The sequence below is a fragment of the Mustelus asterias genome, chromosome 16 (assembly GCF_964213995.1).
Source record: "Mustelus asterias chromosome 16, sMusAst1.hap1.1, whole genome shotgun sequence".
Lineage (NCBI taxonomy): Eukaryota > Metazoa > Chordata > Chondrichthyes > Carcharhiniformes > Triakidae > Mustelus > Mustelus asterias.
Genome location: NC_135816.1, coordinates 42930803 through 42957536, shown reverse-complemented (window position 1 = coordinate 42957536; position 26734 = coordinate 42930803). Strand labels below are relative to the sequence as shown.

Sequence of the window (26734 nt, the reverse complement as noted above, 5' to 3'; positions counted from 1 at the left end):
CACCTCTTTTTTTAAATGAACTGTATATCGTACCAATTTGTACATGGCCATCTCACTTACATTTCTCATGCTTCCACTCAGAGATAATCCACTGGATTGTGGCATGTCATTAATATTGCACATGTTGCCAGAAGGGTTGTGGGCCAGTCCCTATAGAGCAAAGTTTCCTTTGAAGCTTCAGGGTATTTTTTTGTTACAGTATATTAATGATGCCCTTTAAACTTCTTATGGCCATTAATGTCTTGGTGCCCCCTTTCCGACACCGGTTCTACTGTGATAAACAGCCAATTGTTTTTAGACGGAACAAAGTGACTTCCTAATCACTCACCCCACTGCCGTGCTGAGTATTAATTATTTTCTGGTCATGTTTTCTGGAATTGCTTCCTTTCCACCCAAACATTTAATTCATTTACCAAACATCTCCTTTATTTTGCTGTTTGATTTAAAGTAGTCTACTCCTCCATTAAAATGGCAGAGAAAGGAATTTGGTAAGAGCCATTAAGTACTCGCAGAATAAAATTGTGAGCAATAATAACTTTTAACAGTAATAACGAACAATTCCCAAGGAATAAATCTGTCCATTATGACAAGTACATCAACTCAGGGATGTCATCTCTTCACACCTTTTGTTATATACACATTATACAAATAATGACAGGTAATACTGTGGAATTAGTTGATAAATCTGACTGGTGTTTCATATTTATATATAAAATATACATGCAAATATAATAGGCTTTGAATAATTCATAATACACTTTGGTCAACAAAGCAATACATACTGACTGACATAGAAATACTTACTTGGCAAAACAAACTTCAGGTAACCAATGTAATAGGACCAAGCCAATCCATGAGCAACATTAAGTTTATTCTTCTCACAGATTTCTGAAATTTCAGCTGGCGTGGGATCCTATAGGGAAATGTATTACTTTGTTAAATAAAATATATATTCCTAATATGTCTTTTACAAACACAGTTGTATTTATTAGATCTCACACAAGAGTTTTGTGACGTCTAAATTGAAAGAAATGGATGACAAGGCTATTTGCTCCAATATTTTAAAAGTAGCACAGGGATTTTTAATTGTGAATGTTTTCTAATTTCTACTGATAGACAATTAATCAGCACCTGTATACAGAGTGGCAAGAAATGCACATTATTTTCCTAAATGTAGAATATCTCAGCTCAAGTACAGTATATTTCTACGAGTTCACAAAAGAGTATAGCTTTAATTTTTTTATCAGAACCCTTACAATTTCTCAATTAAACAGTTAGACATTTTAAACACTGTTACCAGTTGAATGAATTTCACTTTTTGCCTATAAGTGTGTTAAAGATATTGTAAAATAAAACTAATTCACAAAGTAAATGTATTTTAAACAAATGTAAATAACTTTAGAGTTAGGCTGTTGTTCCTGTATCATTCCCACACTTCATGGAATCATAGAATCTCTACAATGCAGAAGGAGGCCATTTGGCCCATCAAGCCTGCACTGACAACTATCCCACCCAGGCCCTATCCCCATAACCCCACGTAATTACCCTGCTAGTCCCCCTGACACTAAGGGGCAATTTAGCGTGGCTAATCAACCTAACCCGCACATCTTTGGAGTGTGGGAGGAAACTGGAGCACCCGGAGGAAACCCACGCAGACGCGGGGAGAATGTGTGAACTCCACACAGTCGCCCAAGGCCAGAATTGAACCCAGGTCTCTGGTGTTGTGTGGCAGCAGTGCTAATCTCTTCTACTTGATTCTACCCCACTTAGTTCAAACATGTGATTGAATCCACTGGTCGAGCTGACGTCTAAGAGAAACCTAAAGAAGACAAGGTTTCCTAAACATCACTGTGGGATAAAGAATGCAAAATACAGTTTTTAAAAATTTATAATCAATACTTACCAGAAATCCAAAAACCTTTAGGAATGCATAGCAGAAACAGCAAATGTTTACTTGCCATGCCAAGGAACTTGGAAAATCTATATGGTCAATCTCGCTCTCATAAACTATCCAGTAGAATAGTAGAAATATTATTATTCCACAGCCATATCCCTTGAGATTGAATGATGCGCTCAAAGCCATCCAGCCATTTTTATATCTACAAAATAAGTGTAGATTTGAAAATTCAAGTAGTAGTAACAAAAACTCAAAATTGTTCTATTCTTACAAGAATTAAACACCCCAGTTTTACATCTTAAGTTAAGTTTACATCTTGTTACAGTTAAGTAACTACTTAGCCCATTAGGAATTGTATAACATCTAAATTTCCTCAGTACATACTGCAGATTTCTACACAAACTAACCAATATCATGTGGAAGAGATTAAAAGTCTTGAGTCCTTATTAACACATTAGTATTTTTTCACAAATAAAGCATTATAAACCAAGATTTTATCAACTTCTTTTAAACAGGGTAAGGCCATTGAACGTGGTTGGAGAATCCATGATCAGAGAATAAGATTTTTTTTATACAGTGGATTTTTGTGGCATGAAATGCTTTGCCATGGAGAGTGGGTGAGACATAGATCATTGTAAACAGAATTCTGGATAAATAATTGAAGCAGAGGAAAATACAGGGATATGGGAGAAAGCTGTGTCAATGTACTATTAATCACAGTATATGACAACTACCTTGTTAAGGCAATTGCTGGTTAAGCATGTGACATTGATTGTCCTACAAATAGACACTATAGAGGAAGAGCTTCTTGTAAGTTAGTAGCACTGAGCAAGTGTCTTACAATAAAGCAGCTTGCAACTAAAAGACCTATTTGGATTGATTCTTCAATTACAGCCACTTGTGAGTAACAATGGTAGCAGAGGATGGGTTTTAAGATTGGTGATTGTCTGCTGCATATGAAGGCTTTTGTCTCAATCCTCTGAGGAAAAACAAGTGTACTGTTGCTGATAGTTTAAGTTATGGAATGGTGGAAACTGCAAGTTTTGACTGTCCATCAATTTTTCTGACTTGAACCATATCAGCAATGGGAAGCTGAAGCTGAAGTTGAAGTGAGGACCTGGGTTACTTCCATACCCTGAAAGAAGCAAGGTATGGCATTAGCAATATCATTACTACCCAACAGTAAGATAGAGTAAGGTATTTTCAGAGTGGAAAGAGGATGATCTGGGTCAAGAGGAGGGATTGCACCTTCTGTTACAATTTTTGGATAAGTTTTACAAAAGGGATGAGTTATTGGAAGTGTATGAAGCCTGGGTAATCTTTGGTTTAGGAAATTAGAGGATTGGTCCATGGAAGAATATATCATGGATTTTGATAAATGTTACAAGAGACTACAGAGATTTGCACTTGAATTTCCAGAATCTGTATTTGTGTTTTATATTACTGAATGGTATCCATGTTTCCCATGTTAATAGTCTTTTGCTGCTAATGAGTTCAAATCCTGTGGAAAATAATTGCTCCCCGATCAAATGACTGTTGCTCTTTTAAAAAAAAATTCTGAGAAAAGAGTCATTCCCAGGCACTCTCTCTTAGAATATGAAAACAAAGGATAGAGGATTCAATGATGGCTCAATTTCAATTGAATTCCAATAGAATCCCTACAGTGCAGAAGGAGGCCATTCAGCCCATTGAGTCTGCACTGATCACAATCCCACCCTATTCCCGTAACCCCACATATTTACCCTGTTATTCCCCCTGACACTAGGGTCAATTTAGCATAGCCAATCAACCTAATCTGCACATCTTTGGACTGAGAGGGGAAACTGGTGCAAACCCATGCAGACATGGGGAGAACATGCAAACTCCACACAGACAGTGACCTGAGGTTGGAATTGAAGCTGGGTCCCTAGCACTGAGACAGCAGTGCTAGCCACTGTGCCACCCTACAGAGATGGAATTAATGATAAGAGCTCTGAAAATGGTCATAACGCTGGCCAGTTTGAAAGTTGAGACAAAAAACATGCCTGGGACCCAGAAAATGCATGAGGCATGGTTAATTAGTGTTTCTGGTGTGATTCCCAGTATACTTTGTGATGAACTGCCCACAGCAAAGGAACTGTGTTTTTGAAGTAACCCATGAGAGAGTTTTTCTGAGACTGAAATTGATAATGGTGATCACCATGATGGAATTGTATTGGTTACTGCGAGTCTGAATCCAGTAATGAGCATATTGATGGTTGATTCCTTCAACTGTGTAGTTTTGGACAGTGGTTGCACTTCTACAGTGTGTGGTGTGGACTAGCTTAACTGCAATCTGGGGGGGTCTCAATAAGAGAGCCTGGTGGAAGGTCAGGGGGTATGAAAACAACAACTGCTTTACATTCAGAGATGACAATACATTAACATCCTCCAAAGGTGTGGTGCTCCCTTGCAGGATTGCAGGGATTAATCAGTATCATTGCTATTATTAAGGTGATCTGTGATGAAGAAGACTTGGATGATGCCAGATATAAAAAATGATCAGACTATCGTGTTTGGAAAATATGTGGATCTGCATTTTACTCGATCAGGCCATTACTGCATGCCACTAAGGAAGCCAAAGATTTCTTAAGTTTTGTGAACCACGGAATAAGAATTTGGTGGTCAAAAATATAATTTGGAAATTACACAGATAGTTTGCACATCAGCACCACAGAAACTGAAGTCTCTACTTCGAGATGCAGGGGTGCTTGATAAAGGATACAATGACATTATTGAACATATCACTTCTCAATGCAAAATCTGCATTCAATATCGCAAGACACCACTGCATCCTATTGTGAGCTTGCCACTAGCCAGGGAGTTTAACAACGCAGTCGCAATGGACTTGTGAGTAGGACAATGATAGGAGTATTTGAATACTACATTTCATAGGTATGGTAACCAAATTCAGCCTATCCACTGATACATAATAAAGACAAAAGGACCATAGTTGATAAGGTCATGGATAAATCGGTAGGAACAGGAATGGCAGCACCAATGAAGTTCCTGACAGGTAATGTTGGGGAATTTCATGTGTGAAAATCTAAACATTGTAGTTATGCACAATACAGCTGACAGCCCTGTAAGTTATGTCTTTGCGAAAGAAACCATGCAGTAATAGATGACATATTACCTAAGATATTAGCTTATCAATCAGATTGTAAACTGATAACAGCATTGACATGGGTGATGCACACAAACAACTCTTTACAAATGATTGAGGGGTTCAGTCTATACCAGTTGGTGTACGGGAAAAAAAAAATCCAAAGTTGCCTTCAGTGCTATCAGATGCTCACTTGCTCTAGAAGGGACTAGAATTAGTTGTATGCATCTGAATACCTTGCATACAGGGAGAACATGCAAACTCTTGTCTAACATATTGTCAGAAATTTTATAAAAGGGGGAAATGTGAGAAAAGCTTACCCATAGAATGTCATGTTGACAACAGTCTCTTTGGGATAACGTTCATTCAACAAAGAATGTAACTGGGAAAAGGCTAAGAATAGACCTAGCTGGCATAAAATAAATGTTAGAAGGGAAATTTCTAAATTACAATGGGTTGACGTATGTCACCAGCTATTGAAGTGTTTCACAAAAAAGTGCTTGCACTAAGAAATTACTAAACGTGTTAGAGGGTTGTCTTGTGCTGTAATTATTAAATGAAAAACTAATTTCTCTTTTATAGAGGCTTGTGTATAGTTGGTAAAGGGGTTATGGAATTCATAGATGTGGAAATGTGAGATCATTTATTTCTGTTTGGATTTAAAAAAAAATGGTCGTTACTTTTTCCTTCAAAGCTTTAATTTTAAAAAAAGAGGGGAATCTGTCAATGTACTATTAATCAGTGCATGACTATTCCCTTCAGGGAATTGTCACACTTAACTAGCACTGATTGTCCTATAAAAATAGACAGCTGGAAAACTTTGGATGAAGAGCTTCTTGTAAGAAAGTAGCACTGTGAGGAAGTGGTTTATAATAAATCGGCTTAAACCTAAAAGGCCAGCCTGAATTGATACTTCCACCGCAGCCACTTGTGTGTAACGAGCAGGACAGCGGGTCTGGTTTTCAATTTCATCTGCAGAGACCGCACTGGCAGGAGGTCCAAATGCCCTCGTCCTGTGCTGAAAGCATCTATTTTTCCATGGAATTGCAAGTGGCTAAACAATTGAAACTGTGGCTAAAAAGTTTGGTATATTTTAGTTTTGCATGTTCCCATATTACTGGTGTCATATTTTTATAACTAGCATTAACTATTTGTATAAACTTTGAACAATTGTACATCCATTGTATCTCAATATCCAGTTTTCAACATTGAAATATAATTACGGGACTTTTTTCTCACCCTGTACCATGGTCTATACTGTTGCCTTTTCTGAAATAGAGCTGTTGCTACAAAGGACAGAAATTTTGTTTTAATTGGAAATATTAGCATCCACTTTTTAATGGAATTCATCTGTGAAAATCTGACCGTTTTGGCAGGAATAATTTCAAGTTACAAGGTTTAAATCCGATAACAAGGCAGTCGAGGCAGATTTCTCATGATGTGCTTCGCGCTATCAAGGACCTACCATCCAGCCTTCAGGGTTGGCAATAGAAACAATAGAATTTCTCCTAAAGACAAGAACATCACTATGGTTTAATTACTTTTGTTACATTCATACTGAGGATCATGCATTTTAAATTGGGGAACACGCCACATAACCTAATAGAAATGCACAAAAATAAAGAGCATTAAGCAAAATTGTTTTGCAAATGTTGATGATTCAATAATTGCTGATAATAAGACTCCTTCTTTAGCCAGTACATGTACATACCTTGAAGGGATGTGCCGGCATTCCTCCAGAAACTCACAAAGCCTTATCATACTTCCAGCTAGGAATGCTATGAAAAGCTGAAGCATGATTTGCTGCACAATAACCTTTACCTCAGTGAAAAAAAGCAGATAAGTGAAAGATGCAAACATAACCGCGATGGAAGACCAAATGGCTGCATTTCCACGAGGCAGTGGTATGTCATTCGCAAACAAAGAGACCATCTGTGAAAATGAAAGAACTCATAATTAGTGACGGGTCCAGAGAAGAATTACAAATAGTAAATATTCACAAGGTAATTACAGAAGAGGGAGGTCATTTGACCCATTTTTAGTTCCATGATCTGGAACCATCCTGCAGTACTTCCATTATAAATTCAAATTGTTCTTAAATGATTCCAGGGTTTTCTCTACCTCCAACCAAATGAAGCCATTCTGTGTATTGATCACTTTTTGGGGTATTTGGAGAACAATGGTTGATAGCAAATTGGCAGACAATTTTAACAGCTCTCCTATAATGGAAATAAAAATATAAAACAGGTTGTCGATTCACTATCACTCATTTTACACTGTTGCACAAAGTCATAATCCAGCCGCTTGTGTGAAGATGATCTGATTTTATTATTGTCATATGTATTGGTATGCAGTGAAGAGTATTGTTTCTTGCACACTATACAGACAAAGCATACTGGACATAAAGAAGGAAAGGAGAGAGTGCAGAACGTAGTGTTAGTCATAGCTAGGGTGTAGAGAAAGATCAACTTAATGCGAAGTAGGTCCATTCAAAGGTCTGATGGCAGCAGGGAAAAAGCTCTTGAGTCAGTTGGTACGTGTCCTCAGACTTTTGTAGTTTTTTCCTGACGGAAGCAGGTAGAAGAGGGTGGATAAGATTCTCCCATTCCAACCCACTCATTTTTGTTTTTTTGGTGGGACGTGTACATGCGCCGATTCGCACATGCGTTCCCGACGCATGCGCATCTCTCGCTGCCGGAAATCCGGCGCAGTCGGGACCACACAGGAAACCGGCAGGAACACCAGGTAAGTCATTTTAATCTATTTTTAATGTGATTATCGGGCCCGGAACTGAATTCTCTGGGCCCGATAGCATCTCCCACCCCGCCAGTATAATTTCACTCCTGTGGGGTTTAGAGTAGCTCCCCACTTTGGGGAACCAGCGGGGGACCCTGCTGGAGTGAAAGGGGGCAATCGGGGGCCCCCAGGAGGTCAGACAGCAGAGGGCTGGTGTCTCTTGGGCATGGGCACCCTGGCAGTGCCAGCCTGTCCCCTGGCACTGCCCAAGGGGCAAAGTGCCATGTCCAGGGGCACCTTGGCACTGCCCACCAGGCAGAGCCAAGGGGGTGGGGTATAGGAGATGGGGCCCAGGGGTGGGGTCAGCTGGGGGCAGGGCCTAGGGGGCGATTGGGGGGGGGGGGGGGGGGGGGGGTTCTGCATTGGGATCCAGTTGGGGCTGGAGGGAGGCTTGTGATTGGGGGGTTTTGCCTTCCGTGGGGGAGGTGTCTGCTGGGGTGGTGTGGGGGATCATCATGGGGGGGGGGAGCTGGAGATCGGGGTGCTCCAGAATGGTGGGGTTCAGGGTCGGGGCTGAACCAGGAATGCTTATGGGAGCCATGATTGAGCTGGCCAGCAAACTACAGGCTGACAGATCGGAGCCACTGCGCATGCACTGTCAGACTCTGGTGTGAATAGGCCCTGCCCCTCGAGCTTTTAATGATATTCCCGATTATGACCTCTGCAGTGCACACAGTATGGGAGATTCGAGTCTGAAGTTGCACTGAAAAAACAATTGTGATTTACACCATTTTTCCCGCCAATGTGGCACTTAGAATCTTTTTGGGAGAATCGCCCCGAGTATGTCCGGGGTGCATGGGGTCCTTGACTATGCTGGCTGCTTTTCCAATGCAGCGGGAAGTGTAGACAGTGTCAGTGGGTGGGAGGCTGGTTTGAGTGATGGACTGGGCTTCATTCACGACCCTTTGAAGTTTTTTTGTGGTCTTGGGCAGAGCAGGAGCCATACCAAGCTGTGATACAATCAGAAAGGATGCTTTCTATGGTGCACCTGTAAAGGTTGGTGGGAGTTGTAGCAGACATAGCAAATTTCCTTAGTCTTTTGAGAAAGTAGAGGTGTTGGTGGGCTTTCTTAACTACAGAGTCGGCATGGAGGGACCAGGACAGGTTGTTGGTGACTTGAACATCTAAAAGTGAAGCTCTCGACAATTTCTACTTCATCCCCATTTAGGTAGACAAGGGCATGTCCTTCACTATGCTTCCTGAAGTTGATGACTATCTCCTTCGTTTTATTGACATTGAGGGGGAGATTATTGTCATCGCACCAGTTCACCAGATTCTCTCTTTCCTGTGCTCCATCTTGTCATTATTTGAGATCCGACCCACTATGGTGATGTCATCAGCAAACTTGAAAATCGAATTGGAGAGGAATTTGGCCACACAACCATAGGTGTAATAAGGAGTATCGTAGGGAGCTGAGAACACAGCCTTGTGGGGCACCGGTGTTGAGGATGATCATGGAGAAGGTGTTGTTGCCTGTCCTTACTGATTGCAGTCTGTGGGTTAGGAAGTTCAAGATCCAGTCAGAGGGAGAAGCCAAGCCCCAGGCTACAGAGTTTGGGGATGGGTTTTGTAGGAATAATGGTGTTGAAGGCTGAGCTGTAGTTGATACATTGGTGTTTTTGTTATCTAGGTGTTCCAGGGTTGAGTGCAGGACCAGGCTGATGGTATCGGCTGTGGACCTGTTGCAGTGGTAGGTGACTGTAGTGGATCCAGGCAATCGTGGAGGCCTGAATTGATTTGTGCCATGACTAACCTTTTCAAAGCACTTCATGATGATGGATGTCAGAGCCACCAGACGATAGTCATTAAGGCACGCTGCCTGGCTTTTCTTTGGTACCAGGATGATGGTTGTCGTCTTGAAGTAGATAGGGACCTAAGAGAGGTTGAAGATATCTGTGACTACCCCTGCCAGCTGATCCACACAAGATCTGTGTGCTCATCTGGGCCAGTCGTTTTCTGCAGATTGACTTTCAAGAAGGCTGCTCTGGCATCTGCAATGGTGATCTTGGATACAGGTTCGTCTGGGGTGGAGGGTGTGCTCTTGCTGATCTTTTGCTCAAAGAATGCATTGAGCTCATCAGGAAGAAGTGCATTCATACCAGCGATTTTACATGCCTTCATCTTGTAGCCTGTTATGTCTTGCAGACCTTGCCATAGTCAGCAGGAGTCTGTGACGAGCCTCAGACTCTAGCTTGGTCCAGTACTGTCTTTTAGCATCTTTGGATCTCCATAGATCATATCTGACTTTCTTGTATAGGTCAGGGTCGCCTGACTTGAACGTCTTAGACCTGGATTTCAAGCAGTGGATATCTGTTCATCAAAGGTTTGCAGTTGGGAAACACAGATTTGCTTCTTTGGCACTCACACTTGCAAATGAAGTCAGTAACTGTAGTAGCGTACTCGTTCAGATTAGTAGCAGAATTTAAATACTGACCATTCTACTGACTCAAAGCAGTCCCGTAGGAGATCATCCGATTCCTCAGACCAACATTGCACAACTTTCTTAACCGATTCTCTTGTTTCAGTTTTTGCCAGACAAAGCACTCAATTTTTTTATTAATTCAAAAGGAGTTTTATGTCATTCTCTCTGATTCAAGTTGGGGGTGAAATTTTTAACTTATGATCTGGTGAGAGCGGAAAAAGTGATAGAGTAAGAAAAGGCAATTTGGCCCTTCAAGCCTGCTCTGCTGTTCAATATGATCATGTCTGATCCTCTATCTCAAAACCACACTCTCCCCATACCCCTTGATGCCTTTAGAATCTACCTATTTCCCTCTTAAATATATTCGGTGACTTGGCCTCCACAGTCTTCAGTAGTAGAATTCCACATGTTCACCCTCTGAGAGAAGAAGCTTCTCATTGTCTAAATGGCTTGCCTCATTTCCTGAGATGGCGACTCCTTGTTCTAGATTTCTAAATTCCAGTGAATACAAGCCTAACCAACCCAATCTCTCTTCAAATAACAATTTTGAATCAGTCTGGTGAACATTCACTGCACTCCCTCTTTGGCAAATATATCCTTTCTTAGATAAGGAGACCAAAAATACAGAATACCCCAGGTGTGGTCTCACCAAGGTCCTGTACAGCTGCAGTGACATTTTTTTTCCCTGTATTGCTGTAGCATGCAGGAAATCCTGAGTTGGGTTTTCTTTACATGTTATGAAATTTTAATTACACAGCATACATGTAATGTCGGTAGTAGGCACGCTGTCTAGAAGTCAGCTTGATTGATGGGCTTGGCTTCCTGTTGCGTGGGGAATGCTAGAGAAGAGGCCACAGAACCAGGTAGGCCCAAACACAGACCCAGCAAGCAGCAGAGGTCAGGGAGGTAGGAGCCCAAGGGGGAATTCAAGGCCTTCGGGCAAGGGAGGGTTTGTGGGCGGTGGGGTTTAGTGAATCCAGCAGGTAAGTGGAAAGGGACTTCCCTCCTGAATGTAACTTGCTGTAGCTGCTTCTGATCTGGCCGTCCAGAGCTAAATCAGAAATCCTGGCTAAAAATGAGGCATTTGGCCTCCTTCTAATGTTTAACTTGCCAACCTCCCTCCTGGGAGTGGAAAACCAGAAGTTGGATACAAGTTGAGATTCATATTTAAATCTTTAATCTCCCACCTGACCTAAACTCACCCATTTCTTGGGGTTAAAACACTCCCTATAAAACATGTATTAACAAATACATATTTCATAACATTATTAAGAATAACTATATCACTGACAGTAAATTCTGCAGTAGGCACCTTCTCGGGTTCAATAGCATATGTTGCTACTTTATTCGGGCTGAATGTTTTGTCCAATAACCATTTTCATCATAGCTGGACCCAGAGATGTTACAATAGCATCCCCTGGTGGTCTGGAATGGATACTTGAGTATTTACTTCAACAAATTAAAACAAAGATTGAGTTTAACACTTGATGAGTCAAGACTTGTTGTTAACTCAGGCTCTGTAAATAAAAGGTTTGCTCTCTTCTATGACTCATCTGGCATGTTTGAGTAGTTACTGATGTGTAGATGAACAGATATACAAATGATTTCCCATAAACTGAAAGAATATTAAGTCGGTAGCACAGAGAAATCCTGGTCGATGTTCTTCACGACAAACCTAGGAATGGGATAGATGTAAAGAAACCAGGGGAACATTTACATTAATGAAGGGAGACTGCATAATTCTGCGAAAGGAAATCACCTCAGACTTTACTGGAACTTCATTTGCCATTGATCCGCCCACTCCCACCATTCTGTTTGGCACCTCATCCACCATCTTAAACATTCACATCCTCCATCACTAATGCATACAGGCAGCACTATGTAGCATGTCGTTTCTACCAGATGCATTGCAGCAACTGATTAAGGCTCCATTGACTGCATTTTCCATGCAAGTTCCCTTCTGAGCCATAAACCATGCTGACTTGGAAATATATTGCTATTCCTTTCTGGAACTCCCTTCCTAATCCTAACAGCACAATGGATGCACTTGTACCACATGACTTCAGTGATTTAAGAAGGTAACTCACCATGGCCTTCCTGAGGAAAATAATGTTTGCCTTGCAAATAATGCTCATGTACCAAATTTTAAAAACTACTTCCTGCAAACGTATTGCCACTGAGCTAAGATAGGCACTTATTGATAAATGTCAAATAAACCAGTCCTTAATTGCATGAGGACCTGCAATCTTTACTTTCATTTATGGCAGTGACTAAACACACTTCCAAGGCATTGTGGTCAGTGCAGCATTTGGGAAATTCTGAGCATGCAAAAGAAGCTATTAAAAAAATTTATGAACATAACAAATGCTATGACTGTAACGCATTCTGCACCCTCTAATTTCCTTTATGTATGATATACTTGTCTGTATAGCACACAAGAAACCGTTTTCACTGTATACCAATACATGTGACAATAATAAATCAAATCAAATGGCTATTGCTGTGGATCTATTAATACAACTAGATAGATAGTTAGACTAGATTGAGCACGAGACACTCTTCTGCTTACAGTGTTTTTAGTTTCATTGCAACTCTGGTGCACAACAGAAATGGGATATCATCTATTTCTAGAATCCCAGAAATGAGAATTAAAACTTTTTAAAAATTGAGTTGGGAATTGAAGTTACTGGATTTTAAAGATGGTACTAAATTGGGGCTATAGTTAACAGACTGGAAGGATGCAGGGTGACATACACAAGCTTGCAAAGTGGACGGATAATTGACAAAAGAAATTCAACTCTAGATATAAGAGCGCACAATTTAAGATGGCACGTTTGAGCAAACAGGTTCCAAAATAGCAATAAATATTGATTTTGAGGGATTAACATTAACTGAGACACCAGAACTCCCAACCTCTTTGCTCTTCTCCAGATAGTGCCCATGAGATCCTTCACCAGCAGAACATAAGAACAGAAGAAATAGGAGTAGGCCATCTAGCCCCTCGAGCCTGCCCCTCCATTCAATAAGATCATGGCTGACCTGAAGTGGATCAGTTCCACTTACCCGCCTGATCCCCATAACCCTTAATTCCCTTACCGATCAGGAATCCATCGATCCGTGATTTAAACATATTCAACGAGGTAGCCTCCACCACTTCAGTGGGCAGAGAATTCCAGAGATTCACCACCCTCTGAGAGAAGTTCCTCCTCAACTCTGTCCTAAACTGACCCCCCTTTATTTTGAGGCTGTGCCCTCTAGCTCTAGCTTCCTTTCTAAGTGGAAAGAATCTCTCCATCTCTACCCTATCCAGCCCCTTCATTATCTTATAGGTCTCTATAAGATCCCCCCTCAGCCTTCTAAATTCCAACGAGTACAAACCCAATCTGCTCAGTCTCTCCTCATAATCAACACCCCATATCTCTGGTATCAACCTGGTGAACCTTCTCTGCAGTCCCTCCAAGGCCAATATATCCTTCCGCAAATAAGGGGACCAATACTGCACACAGTATTCCAGCTGTGGCCTCACCAATGCCCTGTACAGATGCAGCAAGACATCTCTGCTTTTATATTCTATCCCCCTTGCGATATAGGCCAACATCCCATTTGCCTTCTTGATCACCTATTGCACCTGCAGACTGGGTTTTTGCGTCTCGTGCACAAGGACCCCCAGATCCCTTTGCACAGTAGCATGTTGTAATTTCTTTCCATTTAGATAATAATCCAATTTGCTATTATTTCTTCCAAAGTGAATAACCTCGCATTTGTTAACGTTGTACTCCACCTGCCAGATCCTCGCCCACTCACTCAGCCTGTCCAAATCTCTCTGCAGACCTTCTACGCCCTCCACACGATTCACTTTTCCACTTATCTTTGTCGTCTGCAAACTTTGTTACCCTACACTCAGTCCCCTCCTCCAGATCGTCTATATAAATGGTAAATAGTTGAGGCCCCAGTACCGATCCCTGCGGCACGCCACTAGTTACCATCTGCCAACCAGAAAAGCACCCCATTAATCCGACTCTCTGCTTCCTGTCGGATATGATGTGATTATCCTGTTGGATAGCCAATCCCCAATCCACGCTAACACCCTACCCCCCCCCCAACTCCATGTGACCCAATCTTCGGCAACCTTTTGTGAGGCACCTTATCAAAGGCCTTTTGGAAATCCAAAAACACCGCATCCACCGGTTCCCCTCCGTCAACTGCACTAGTCACATCTTCATAAAAATCCAACAAGTTCGTCCAGCACGACTTTCCCCTCATGAATCCATGCTGCGTCTGCTTAATCGAACCATTCTTATCCAGATGGCCTGCTATTTCTTCTTTAATGATGGATTCCAGCATTTTCCCAACTACAGACGTTAAGCTAACCGGCCTGTAGTTACCCGCCTTTTGTCTATTTCCTTTTTTAAACAGCGGCGTAACATTAGCCGTTTTCCAATCCGCCGGCACTACCCCAGAATCCAACGAATTTTGATAAATAACCACTAACGCATCCGCTATTACCTCTGACATTTCTTTCAGTACCCTGGGATGCATTCCATCCGGGCCCGGGGACTTGTCCACCTTCAGTCCCGTTAGTCTACCAAGCATTGCCTCCCTGGTAACATTAATTGTATTGAGTACCTCTCCTCCTACCAACCCTCTATCGTTAATATTCGGTAAACTATTTGTGTCTTCCACCGTGAAGACACACAAAAAACTTATTTAAAGTTTCAGCCATTTCCTCATTTCCCACTATTAAATCCCCCCTCTCGTCCTCCAAGGGTCCTACATTCACTCTTGCCACTCTATTCCTTTTTATATATTTGTAAAAGCTTTTACTATCATTTTTTATATTTGGAGCTAGCCTAGCTTCATAACCTATCTTTCCTTTCTTTATCGCTTTCTTAGTCGTTCTTTGTTGTTTTTTAAAGTTTTCCCAATCTTCCGATTCTCCACTGTTTTTGGCCACTCTGTACGCATCGGTCTTTAATTTAATACTCTCCTTAATTTCCTTCGTTATCCACGGCTGGTTATCCCTTTTCTTACAGTCCTCCTTTATCACCGGAATATATTGTTGCTGAGTACTGAAAAGGATCTCCTTAAAAATCCTCCACTGTTCCTCAGCTGTCCTACCTACCAGTCTGCTCTCCCAGTCCACCTTAGCCAATTCAGCCCTCATCCTATTGTACTTCCCTCTGTTCAAACAGAGGACACTGGTATGGGACCCTACTTTCTCCTCTTCCATTTGTACCAGAAATTCGACCATATTGTGATCACTTGACCCAAGAGGGTCCTTCACAAGAACATCCTTAATTCTACCTACCTCGTTACACATTAACAGATCTAAGATAACTTGTTTCGTCGGTTCTGTAACATACTGTTCAAGGTAACTATCCCGACAGCATTCTAAGAACTCTTCCGCCATCCCACCCCTTCCAACTTGAGTCACCTCGCTTTCTGTAAGAACTCCATTCCATTCCCCTTGTTTCTCTATTTTTATTCAATTCTTCAATACAAGTACTCAGTTTGTCATTCTTTCACCTCAAACAAGGACTCCTCCTCCCCCCCACCCCCCCCCCCCAACCATGTATTTTCCATTCATTCCACGCACTTCTACCCTCTCCCCTCCACCTCTTTCATGATGGGGTTCCATTGTTGTCACCTTCCACCATATCCATCACTGTCTTCAACAGACCATCCTGTACTATTTCCACCACCTCCAGTGGGATGCTGCGACCAAACACAACTTTACCTGACCTCCCCTTTCAACTTTCTAAAGGGCCCATTCCCTCCCCAGCATCTTGGTCCACTTCTTAATCACCCACAAAAGCTCCCCTCGTTCCCTTGGCATCTTACTATATGCAAGCGCAGGAGATGCAATACCGTCCCTCCTCACATTTCACCGTGCAACACAACAAACACTCACTCCTTCCAGGAGAAACCGTGATCTACTTCCACTTCTTTCAATTTTGTATGCTGCTGATGCAGAATTCTCCTCTACATTGGCAAAGCCAAGCAGAGGAGTGAGTGATCGCTTTTGCAGGGCACTTCTGCTAGGCCTACGTGCGCTGACCATGAGTTTCCAGTTCCCTGTCATTTTAATTCTCCACTTTGGCTTCACTGTCTCAGTCTCCTAATAAAGTCCAAAGCAAGCTGGAGGGATGGCATTTCATCTTTCCACTGGCCATTTGACGGCCTTCTGAGATTAACAACTTCAGATCTGTTGTGTTTTGTTTCCTTTATTTCTGCTGTCTTGTTTTCTTATCTCTCTCCTTTCCCTCCCTCTTTTTTGGCTTTTGGGTGGCAGTTATGTAATCCTGCCATTCACACTTCCTCCACCCCCATCATTTGGCAATGGGACAAGTAAAGAAACATTCTTCTTGGCTTTGCAGGATGAACCCCAATACAAGACCTTCCCTTTTGTTCAACCTCCCGCTTTTCACCATTCCAAACCCTTTTCATACCTCAAGAACGCTTTCTTTTTCTGGTGAAAGATCAGTAACCTGAGAGGTGTGAATTCCTGTGTTTGTCTCGCCACAGACACTCCCAGATCTATTGAGTATTTCCAGCGCCTTCAGGTCTGCAACCTCAGCACCCTTTGCAACCCTGGCTTATGCAGCTCTGTGTCTGCCGACTGATTTATAACGCGTCATCCATAAAGCATCAAGTTATTTCCTTTACTTTGCATTTATCTACTCTGGGGGGAAAAAAGCATCAGAGATACGAGGGGCCGAACGGCGTCTTTCGTTGCTTGTCTGATTTATGAGACCGGGAATAATGCTTGCAAGGCACTACTGGACGTTTCCTCTATGTCAGACTGATGGAGGTTTACAGAATGGAAACCGGCCCTTCGGCCCAACTTGTCCATGACGCCCCTTTTTTTTAACCACAGGAGAGCTGAGTTGGGAATGGGAACGTCTCCCTGCCAACCTCACACCCGCGCTGCAGATATTCTTTCTCAAATTTGACTCTCAAATTCATATATAAGCATAAAGTCATTAGCCTCTTGCAAGAGGGAGATACACTGGCACCGGAAGCTTCTAGTTAAAACAATGTCTGCATGAAGCAGACAGATTGATGGTTTGGGTGGGCACTCACCTCGCAGTCTGAGCTGTTGGGAGCGACCCCGGAGTGAGAGAGACAGATAGTGCAAGGTGAGGATCCGCCAGCAGCTCCGGGACTCCACTCCTCTAGTCGCACTGTGTCTCAACCCCGGCTTCCGATAAAACACCAGCCTGAGTTCCGGAAATTATTGAGAATGTCTCCAAAAGAGAAAGAAACCGCACGCTCCCATCCCGTGAAATTAGAAACCGAGAAATGAGTTTCGTTTTTTGCTGCAGGTTCAGGTGGGTGTGGGAGTGTACTGTAGAAGCGCCCAGGATTTTTGTTCCCTCCCCAACATCTTTTACCTTTTGAAGTGGCTTGAATCTCCTTTCCTTTCTGCTGAAGACAAACAATTCAGCATCTGCTGCGGTATAAATGAGTGGGGGATGATTCTTGAATTGCGCATTCAATTGGGGGTTTATCTAGAGTTCCTCAGATGCAGTGACTTTTCAAAGTTTAAGTTTATGTAATAGTGTCACTAATAAGCTTACATTAACACTGCGATGGAGATACTGTTAAAATCCCCTAGTTGCCACTCTCCAGCACCTGTTTGGGTACACCCGAGGGAGAATTTAGCATGGCCGATGCACTTAACCAGCACATCTTTGGGATTGTAGGAGGAAACCCACGCAAACACAGGGAGAATGTCTGTCTGTGCAGAGTCTGCACGGTGACCCAAGCCAAATCGAACCCGGTTCCCTGCTGCCGTGAGGCTACAGTACTAGCCACCGTGCCGCCCGATTTAATCCACATTGCATTGTTTTAAAAAAACTAAACACAAAAATTTAAGATTTTGTACGTTTTTCTATCGCAAAGTAAAATGTACATAAAACTCCAATCTCTGACAGCTCTGGAAAGTTGGAAACTTTTTTTTATGCAGCTGCTTGGTATTTTGGGGGTGGGATTTTTATTTTCTGGCATTTATTTCAAAGATTCTCAACAATTGTGTCTTGTCCTACCCCATAGCAACCGACTGCTTCACAGACATGAATAATGTTTGTTTACACAGCTATGGAGAGGGATGATTGAGAATCATGCTGGGGTTTTTGAGAAGGGTATGGTCAAGCTGACTTTTTTTTCTAATTTGCTCCCACCTATCACGACGCTGTCATTAATGCTTGGCCAAAACGGTAGGACCAATGGTCAGGTGGTATTCAATGCCCCCCAAAAAAAGCCTGGTCATGTGTATCACCACTAAAAAGGATTCACCAGCAGACAGGTGTAAAGCTCCATCGTCAAATTCTCACAACCACGCCTTCGGTTTCATCCTCTAAACAATCTTCAATTGGGATTCTACGTTCAGCAGACAACATCCAAAGCAAACATGGTTCTTGGGTTTCTGAGGAGGAATCATTCGTAATTGCAACAAAAATATCAGAATGCTAGGTTACCAAACATTTATTCATCCAGTCTTGGAATTTGTATGTTGTGTGTGGGATCTTTATACGGTGAGACTTATCAATAAGATTGAAGCAATCCAGATACATTCTGCACAAATCGTTATAGCAAATACATCAGTATCTAGCTCTGATGAAGGATCATCTAGACTCAAAACATTGGCTCTATTCTCTCTCCACAGATCGCCACAAATTTGACCACCTGAGATTTTCCAGCATTTTCCATTTTTGTTTCAGATTCCAGCATCCGCAGTATTTTGCTTTTACATCAGTATCACAGCCTTGATTATGGATTTGAAATGGGAATTATTACAGTAAAGGAGGGAGAGAACAAAGCCAACTAAGTATTTTATCGGGGCAGAATTTTAACATAATTTGCCACAGTGTCAGGCTCTGACTGAAAACTGGAGTGTATCGCTCCAGATGCACAGCCCAGTTTGCAGACCAGATGTTCAGGAATGTAGACCATGCCCCTAGATTTTTTTTTGCACTGTCATCACTGGCAGGGTGAGTCAGTGGTGAAATTAAATTCCTCCCCATAGACACGGAGGACTCACCCCACCCCCGTCACATGCATCAGGGTTCTCTTTCCCCACCCTCAACAACAAATGTTTCGGGAGCTCTTGATCCTCCTCTACAGTTCAAGACCCCCCCCCACCCCCCCCCCCAAGAAACACATACATCACCCCACCAGATTGGCAGTGCCAGTCTGTGCTTGGGGCAGCACCAACCAGTGCTAGGGCATGTCCCTCTCCCCACAGGGGCTAGATGTACCTTGGCATCCCCTCAACTGAATCCCATTCTTATAAAGCTGTTGTGAATGTCAGCGAGGTATGAATATCCAATTAGGGGGGATCATGTGGTGGGGAGGTCTGTTAGTAATACTAAAATGTCTTTAAGGATGGGAACCTTGTTACTTCACCAGTGAGGGTGGGGAAGATCAGGAAATGAGATCTCGCCAGTGAGAATCTCGTTTTCCGACTCTTGCAGGATTTTGCCCCCATATCACTGTCTACACTGCATTCAGCCTTGGATCTTCAGGTAAGCGTTCTCCAAGGCGGCCTTCACGACACACGACGGCGCAGAGTCGCTGAGCAGAAACTGATAGCCAAGTTCCGCACACATGAGGACGGCCTAAACCGGGATGTTGGATTTATGTCACATTATCAGTAACCCCCACAGTTTGCCTCCTGATCTTGCAGAATCTTACTAGCTGTTCTGTCTGGAGACAATACACATCTCTTTAACCTGTGTTTAATGTTCCCTCCACCCACATTATCTGTACCTTTAAGATCTAGCTGGCTGTAGAGATTTGCATTCTAATTAGTATTCTGTAACTTGATGTTGTGTCTCTGTGCACTGTTGGAAAACAGATTTTCACTCCATCTGACGAAGGGGCAGCGCTCCGAAAGCTTATGGTATTTGCTACCAAATAAACCTGTTGGACTTTAACCTGGTGTTGTGAGACTTCTTACTGTCTACACTCGCAGTGGACAAAATTTCACCCATGGAATGAACTGTTGGGAGTGGACTGAAATAAGCCAGGGTGACCAACTGTTCTGTACTTTATGGGATTGTCCTTTCTTTTGATTATTGCTTCCGTGTCCCTCACCTTTTTGTCTTGTGTTTGTAGAATAGCTTGTGGGAGACTGAGCCTGGGAATCTCAGCTGTGTAATTTGAGCAGGACTGCAAGTCCTCATGTCAGCCAGCAGAGAGGTGATAATGCTGTGATTGCACAAGGTAGGTTGTAAGTTTTGATTGCTTTAAATCACGCATTCCTCCCCCTCTCATAGTCACCAGCACCACCCTTCCAGTCCCATGGTCGAAGAGCCCCTTATTTATCTTCATACAAGTTGGGTCACCCTGACTTTGACAGTAACAAAACACAAGGTATAACACTAATATAATGGTCTGGCACATATAGGGTTAATGTGGGACAGAATGCAGTACCACCCATACAGATATATAAGAAAGCATGTGACCTGCACCTAGGGTCAGCCGAGTATTGGACAGAGCCGTGTATACCAGCAAGCATGGAAACAGTTAGTTATTCTTTGGAACTCCCTTCCTCAAAAAGCAGCAGAAGCAGTGTCTTTGGATGTTTATAAGTTAGAGGTATGGGTGGTACGGTGGCACAGTGGTTAGCACTGCTGCCTCACAGTGCCAGGGACCTGGGTTAAATTTCCAGTTTGGGTCACTGTGTGGAGATTGCACATTCTCCCTGTGTCTGCGTGGGTTACCTTTGGGTGCTCCGGTTTCCTTCCACAGTCTGAAAGACGTGTTGGTTACGTGCCATGTTAAATTCTCCCTCAGTGTACCTGAACAGGCGCCGGAGTGTGGCGACTAGGGGATTTTCACAGTAACTTCATTGCAGTGAACTGCAAGCCTACTTGTGACACTGATAAATAAACTTATACTTTAGAAGTTCTGAGGAGTCCCTTCTTGCTGGATGCTCCATGGCCATATGGGGCATCCCCTGGCGGCAATGGTTGTCCTCTCCCCTCCTGCCCCACTCTGTTGAACCATGACTGCCTTTACTCTGGACTTCCCTCAATCAGATTCACCTCTCTTCAAAGGATTGCTGCACCCATAGCAATGCCCACTGCTGATTGGACAGGCAGCTCTTGGCGGCTGACTGCCATACTTAATTGAGACTCTTAACTGACCACCTTGTGCAAATTGTCACCCAGGATCCCGCAACCCACCAGTTTGCGGTGAGTTGTTGCCGTTGAATTGAAGAGAAATAATGTGGCTTTTCATTCTCTGCAAGGACAAAACAACCCAAGAAATACACTTTGACGTTGGTAGCTGTGCCATTGACCAGCGTCAGAAAAATATCAATATTATGATGGAAACGAAGCTCTGTTTCTCTGAATCTCTGTCCAGACCCTCATGATTTTGAAAAACGTTATCAAATCTCAGCTTAACCCTCTCTTTTCTAAAGTGAAGAACCCCATTTTCTACAATTCATCCTTTTAACTGAAGTCTCTCATCTCTGGAACCATTCATGAATCTTTAAAGACCTTCTCTAAAGTCTTCATGTCCATCTAAGTGCACAGTCCTCCGAATTGGCACAATACTCCAGCTATTGTTTTATAAAGGTTCATCATAACTTCTTTTGGTTTTGTACTGTGTCTTATTCATAAAGCTCAGAATTTTCTGAATTATTCACCACTTCCTCAACCTGTCTTGCCACCTTCGACAGTTTATGCAAATTTCCCTTCAGCTCTCTCTGTGCCTGCACCCCTTTTAACAATGAATTCTTTGTTTCATATTGTCTCTTATGATTGGAGTGTTACACTTGCCTCCATTGCCAAGTCATTCAGTGAGAGTGAACCATGGAATTATCTCTATTCATTTGGAGTCTATTATTTAGTTTATTTCGAGTCTGTGTTATTTTCCGATCCTGCATGTAAGATTCTGAATATGTTGCTGTGTTTGCTTACAGGTGCAATTGCTAGGCATCAGAGATCCCTGAGCGGTGGTGGACTGTTTAAGTGCCCAAAGGACCAATTCGTTATTCCTTGGTTCATGGTTGTTGCCATCTTAGGGGGGTCCATTGTGCTCAGGAACAGTTCCATCCCTGGGAGAGCATGCGCACGGGTTCATAAACTCTGGTGGTACTCCTCTGAGATCTACTTTTCACTGGGGAAGCTGAGTACTGTCAAACTTACAAGCACTTATTTTAAATCCATCATATGTTTCACATCTGTGTTCTAGATTTTTAAATCCTTCTCATCTCTCATCATTAAATGTCCCTTTTTCTATTGTGATCTTGAGGATGTCAATAAGTCCTTGCTTATTTTTTCTCATTGTTCTCCCCCATTGTTGCACCTTGTTTCATCTATTACCTCTACCTGAAGGGTTGAGTGAGCAGACTGTTTCAAAAGAGCTTGCACGCCTCAATAATTATATGACAAGAGAAGATCTACAACTTGAATAAAAAAGCCAAAAGCTCAAAATGAAATGCGCACCAGTGTAAGTTTGTGGTGGTGTGCTGTAATTTGTACGTTTTTCTTTATTGCTTTCTGTTTTTCACAATGAATTTTATACAGCTATGGTCAAAACTGTTTTATTCAAAGAGTTTTGGCTGGACAAATGTAGCATGATACAATCTCAAACACTGCTTCAAAATTACAGCAGCTTTCATTCAGCTGCGTATATCAGGTGGGATTCTCCCAAAAAAAATTATAAGTGCTGAATTCGCATGAAAACAAGAGTAACTTCCACTGGTTTTTCAGTGTTTCCAAGATGAATCGCCCACACTTTGTGATGCACAGAGTGCCCTAGCGTGATTCTCAATTAAAACCAATGGGCAGGGCCTAGTCCTGCTGGCAAGGCTAGCCACATAGCACTGAGGGAACCACTGCACATACGCTGATCTGTTAAGATTGGCGCATGCGCAGTAGCCCGCACTGCCGGCCTCCTGATTTCCTGATCGCTGGCCAGCACCATGAACCCCCATTCCTGGCCGTGTGAGCACCTCCTCCTCTTCCCCCCCACCCCCCCAGCCAACGTCCTGATCGCTGGCCTCCAGGGCCAGAAACAATCTCCCCCAACCATGACAGCCAGCCCCGATTGCTGGCTTCCCTCCCTCTGCCACTGTAGGGATATGGGGAAAGCGCCTGGGTGGGATTGAGGTCGGTGCAGACTCTATGGGCTGAATGGCCTCTTTCTGCACTGTAGGGTTTCTATGATTCTAAAGTGCAGAGTGGCAGTGGGATTCCCACTCCCACTGACCTCCCCCCTCAGGCCCTGCCCGGTGGGAATGCCAAGGTACCCCTTGGGCATTGCCATTTTGCCCCTTGAGCAGTGCCAGAGGCCCTACTGGCAATGCCCAGGGGCCACTTACCCCCGCCCTCCTGGGGGCCTCCATGCCCTTCCTTCACTCCAGCAAGGTCAGTCAGGCCGCCAGCTCCCTGCTAGTGGGGAACTGTTGTAAACACTGCTGGAGTGAAACAGTCCTGGCCTAGTGGGCCTGAAGACTTCAGTCCCGGGCCCACTGATCAGATTTAAATCAGCATTTGAATAATTTATTCAGCTCCACGCTGATTTTCTGGTGTGGAGCTAACAATGCCAGAAATCAGGCGGCCGGAGACGTGCAGAGGCTGTGGCGCCCAGCGAGAAGTCCACTATACAGCCTCCACTTAAGTCTCCTGACCTGTTGCGCTGGGAGAATCAGCCCCATGTTCTTTTCCTGGAGAAGTCAGTTTTTCCACTTGTGTATCATGCTGAGGCCTATGAATTAATAGAATCAGTTTTAAGGAAGTGGTTGTAATTCCTCTTTTGCAAATGAATCAAATCATCAGTTGATTGACATCCAGCTGTCTGTTTAGTTCTCATTTGAGACTGTCTCAACAAGATCCATTTGACCTCTCCTCCCTCCCCCCCACCCACCCACCCCAACACTCACAATCAGCCGCTACCAGTTTGACTAGAAATCCCATGTAGCCAGATTTTTTAGCAGAATGTTTCTGCTTCTGCTTCTGTTTTAGTTGTGTCAGCATCGCAGACAAATATTCGTATCCTGCCAACATTTATATAGCTATCAAAGGCTAAACCAGACGTGACCTCCTATCATGGTAGTCCTGATGAGGAAAATCTTTCGCGGAATAATCTAAAGATGGATATTGAAGATTTCAAATGATGGAGCTGTCACTCTTTAACAACTTCCTCCATTGCGGAATTGTCATTGGGAATAAAAATTATTTATACCCAACCTCAGGAGGGATGGGGGGGGGGGGGGGGGGTGGGGGAAAGGTCTTTGTAGTTTGTGGGGGTAGCTGTTGTATGGAGTTGATTACATTTTGGTAAATAAATCTTTGTAGTCATCTGTAAGTTAAGAGTTTTTACTGACTCTTAGAACTATTTACAAGTATAAAGGATACAAGCTCGGAGCTGTCTCCGTGCTTGCTAGTACGCTCAGCTCTGTCCAACACTCGACCGATTGAGTTGCAGGTCACATGTTTTCTTATATCTCTGTATGGGTAGTACTGCATTCTGCCCCACATTAACCCTATGTGTGCCAGACCATTTATACTACAGTGTTATACCTTGTGTTTTGTTACTGTCAGAGTCAGGATGACCAACTTGTATGAAAACAAATAAGGGACTCTTCGACTGTGGGATTGGAAGGGTGGTGCTGGGGAGGGGGGGATGAGTGATTTATTGCAATCACAACATTATCTCTCTGCTGGCTAACCCGAGGGTTTGCAGTCCTGCTCCAACCTCACAGCTGAGATTCCCAGGCTCAGTCTCCCACAAGCTGTTCTTCTAACATAAAACAAGAGGTAAGGGACACTGAAGCAATAATCAAAAGAAAGGAAAATCCCTTAAAGTACAGAAGAGTTGGTCACCCTGGCTTGTTTCAGTCTATTCCCATCAGTCCATTCTACGGGTGAAATTTTGATCCCGTGTCCACCGCGAGTGTAGACAGTGATATGGGGGCAAAATCCTGCAAAAGTCGGGAAACGAGATTCTCACTGGTGAGATCTCATTTCCTGATCTTCCCCACCCTCACTGGTGATGTAACAAGGTTCCCATCCTTAAAGACATTTTAGTATTACTAACAGGCCTCCCCACCACATGATTCCCCCCCCCCCCACCCCAACTGAATATTCATACCTCGCTGACATTCACAACAGCTTTATAAGAATGGGATTCAGTTGAGGGGATCCTGGTGGGGGCATCAAAGTAAATATAGCCCCTGTGGGGAGAGGGACATATCCTAGCATTGGTTGGCACTGCCCCTGGCACAAGCTGGCATTGCCCCCAACTCATGACACTGCCAATCTGGTAGGGGGATATATATGTGTTTGGGGGGGGGTGGCAGGTGGGGTCCTGCCTGTAAGGGGAGGGGGGTTGGTTGGTCTTGCCTGGAATGCTGCCAGTGTTTATCTGGCAGTCTCCCGCATGGCGGTGCACCCTCCCAATGCAGAATGGGAAGCAGGTCTTAATTGTCCACTTAAATGGCTCAGTTAGCTGCCTTGTGCATTGCTTCACCACCAATACTTTTGCTGCTGGCAATAGATGCTTGCAGCAGAGAGCCGCTGAGAAATTTCAATCGAAAGTGAAACCAAAACTAACACAAGTCTCACTGAAATAAAATCAGCTTGCCTTAATGACTATCGGCCGATAGCTCTGACATCCATCAGTATGAAGTGCTTCTAAAGATTAGTCATGGCACAAATCAATTCCAGCCTCCCAGACTACCTGGATCCACTACAGTTTGCCTACCACCGCAACACATCCACAGCAGATGTCATTTCCTTGGCCCTGTACTCAACCCTGGAACACCTAGATAACAAGGACACTTATGTCAGATTCCTATTTATTGACTACAGCTCCGCCTTCAACACTATTATTCCCACGTAACTCATCTCCAAACTCCGTGGCCTGGGCCTCAGCAACTGGATCCTGAACTTCCTAACTCACAGACCACAATCAGTAAGGATAGGAAACAACACCTCCTCCACCCCACGCACCCCGGACATTCTTTCTTCCACCTTCTTCCTTCGGGAAAAAGATATAAAAGTTTGAGATCACGTACCAACCGACTCAAGAACAGCTTCTTCCCTGCTGCTGTCAGACTTTTGAATGGATTCACCTTGCATTAAGTTGATCTTTCGCTACACCCTAGCTGTGACTGTAACACTACATTCTGCACTCTCTTGTTTCCTTCTCTATGAACGGTATGTTTTGTCAGTATAGCGCGCAAGAAACAATACTTTTCACTATGTTAATACATGTGACAATAATAAATCAAATCAGATCCATGATCATCCTCAACACCGATGCCCCACAAGGCTGTGTTCTCAACCCCTTATTATACTCCTTATACACTTATGCGGCCAAATTCCCCTCCAATTCGATTTTCAAGTTTGCTGATGACACCACCGTAGTGGGTCGGATCTCAAACAATGATGAGTCGCCCGGATACACCTTGGCGGGCCTTGTTGCCGCCGGGCGGCGGAGGTCCCCGCTGGAGGTCCCTCTACGGAGGGATCTC

At 43.4% G+C, this 26734-nt stretch overlaps 1 protein-coding gene and 1 long non-coding RNA gene across 4 annotated transcripts in view; one reads left to right on the top strand and one right to left on the bottom strand.

The window, feature by feature from the left end:
* The window catches only part of sting1 (stimulator of interferon response cGAMP interactor 1), a 39608-nt gene extending 21933 nt beyond the window's left edge, over window positions 1–17675 (bottom strand). Inside the window, exons 1-4 of one of the 3 annotated variants that reach the window (XM_078231027.1) lie at window positions 17323–17675; window positions 6733–6953; window positions 1904–2099; window positions 805–913 (exon numbers count right to left, since the gene is read on the bottom strand). In XM_078231027.1, coding sequence (XP_078087153.1) covers window positions 805–913; window positions 1904–2099; window positions 6733–6953 — 526 coding nt within the window. In that variant the 5' untranslated portion in view covers window positions 17323–17675. Of the gene's footprint in view, window positions 1–804; window positions 914–1903; window positions 2100–6732; window positions 6954–16150; window positions 16422–16688; window positions 16848–17322 lie in introns of those variants that run through there. The other 2 variants (XM_078231028.1, XM_078231026.1) reach the window with 2 other exon arrangements.
* LOC144505135 (uncharacterized) lies at window positions 11080–22331 on the top strand. Its single transcript, XR_013499778.1, has 3 exons — window positions 11080–11102; window positions 20364–20466; window positions 22175–22331. It is a non-coding gene; the product is annotated as an uncharacterized LOC144505135 (long non-coding RNA).
* Window positions 22332–26734: the final 4403 nt, after the last annotated feature.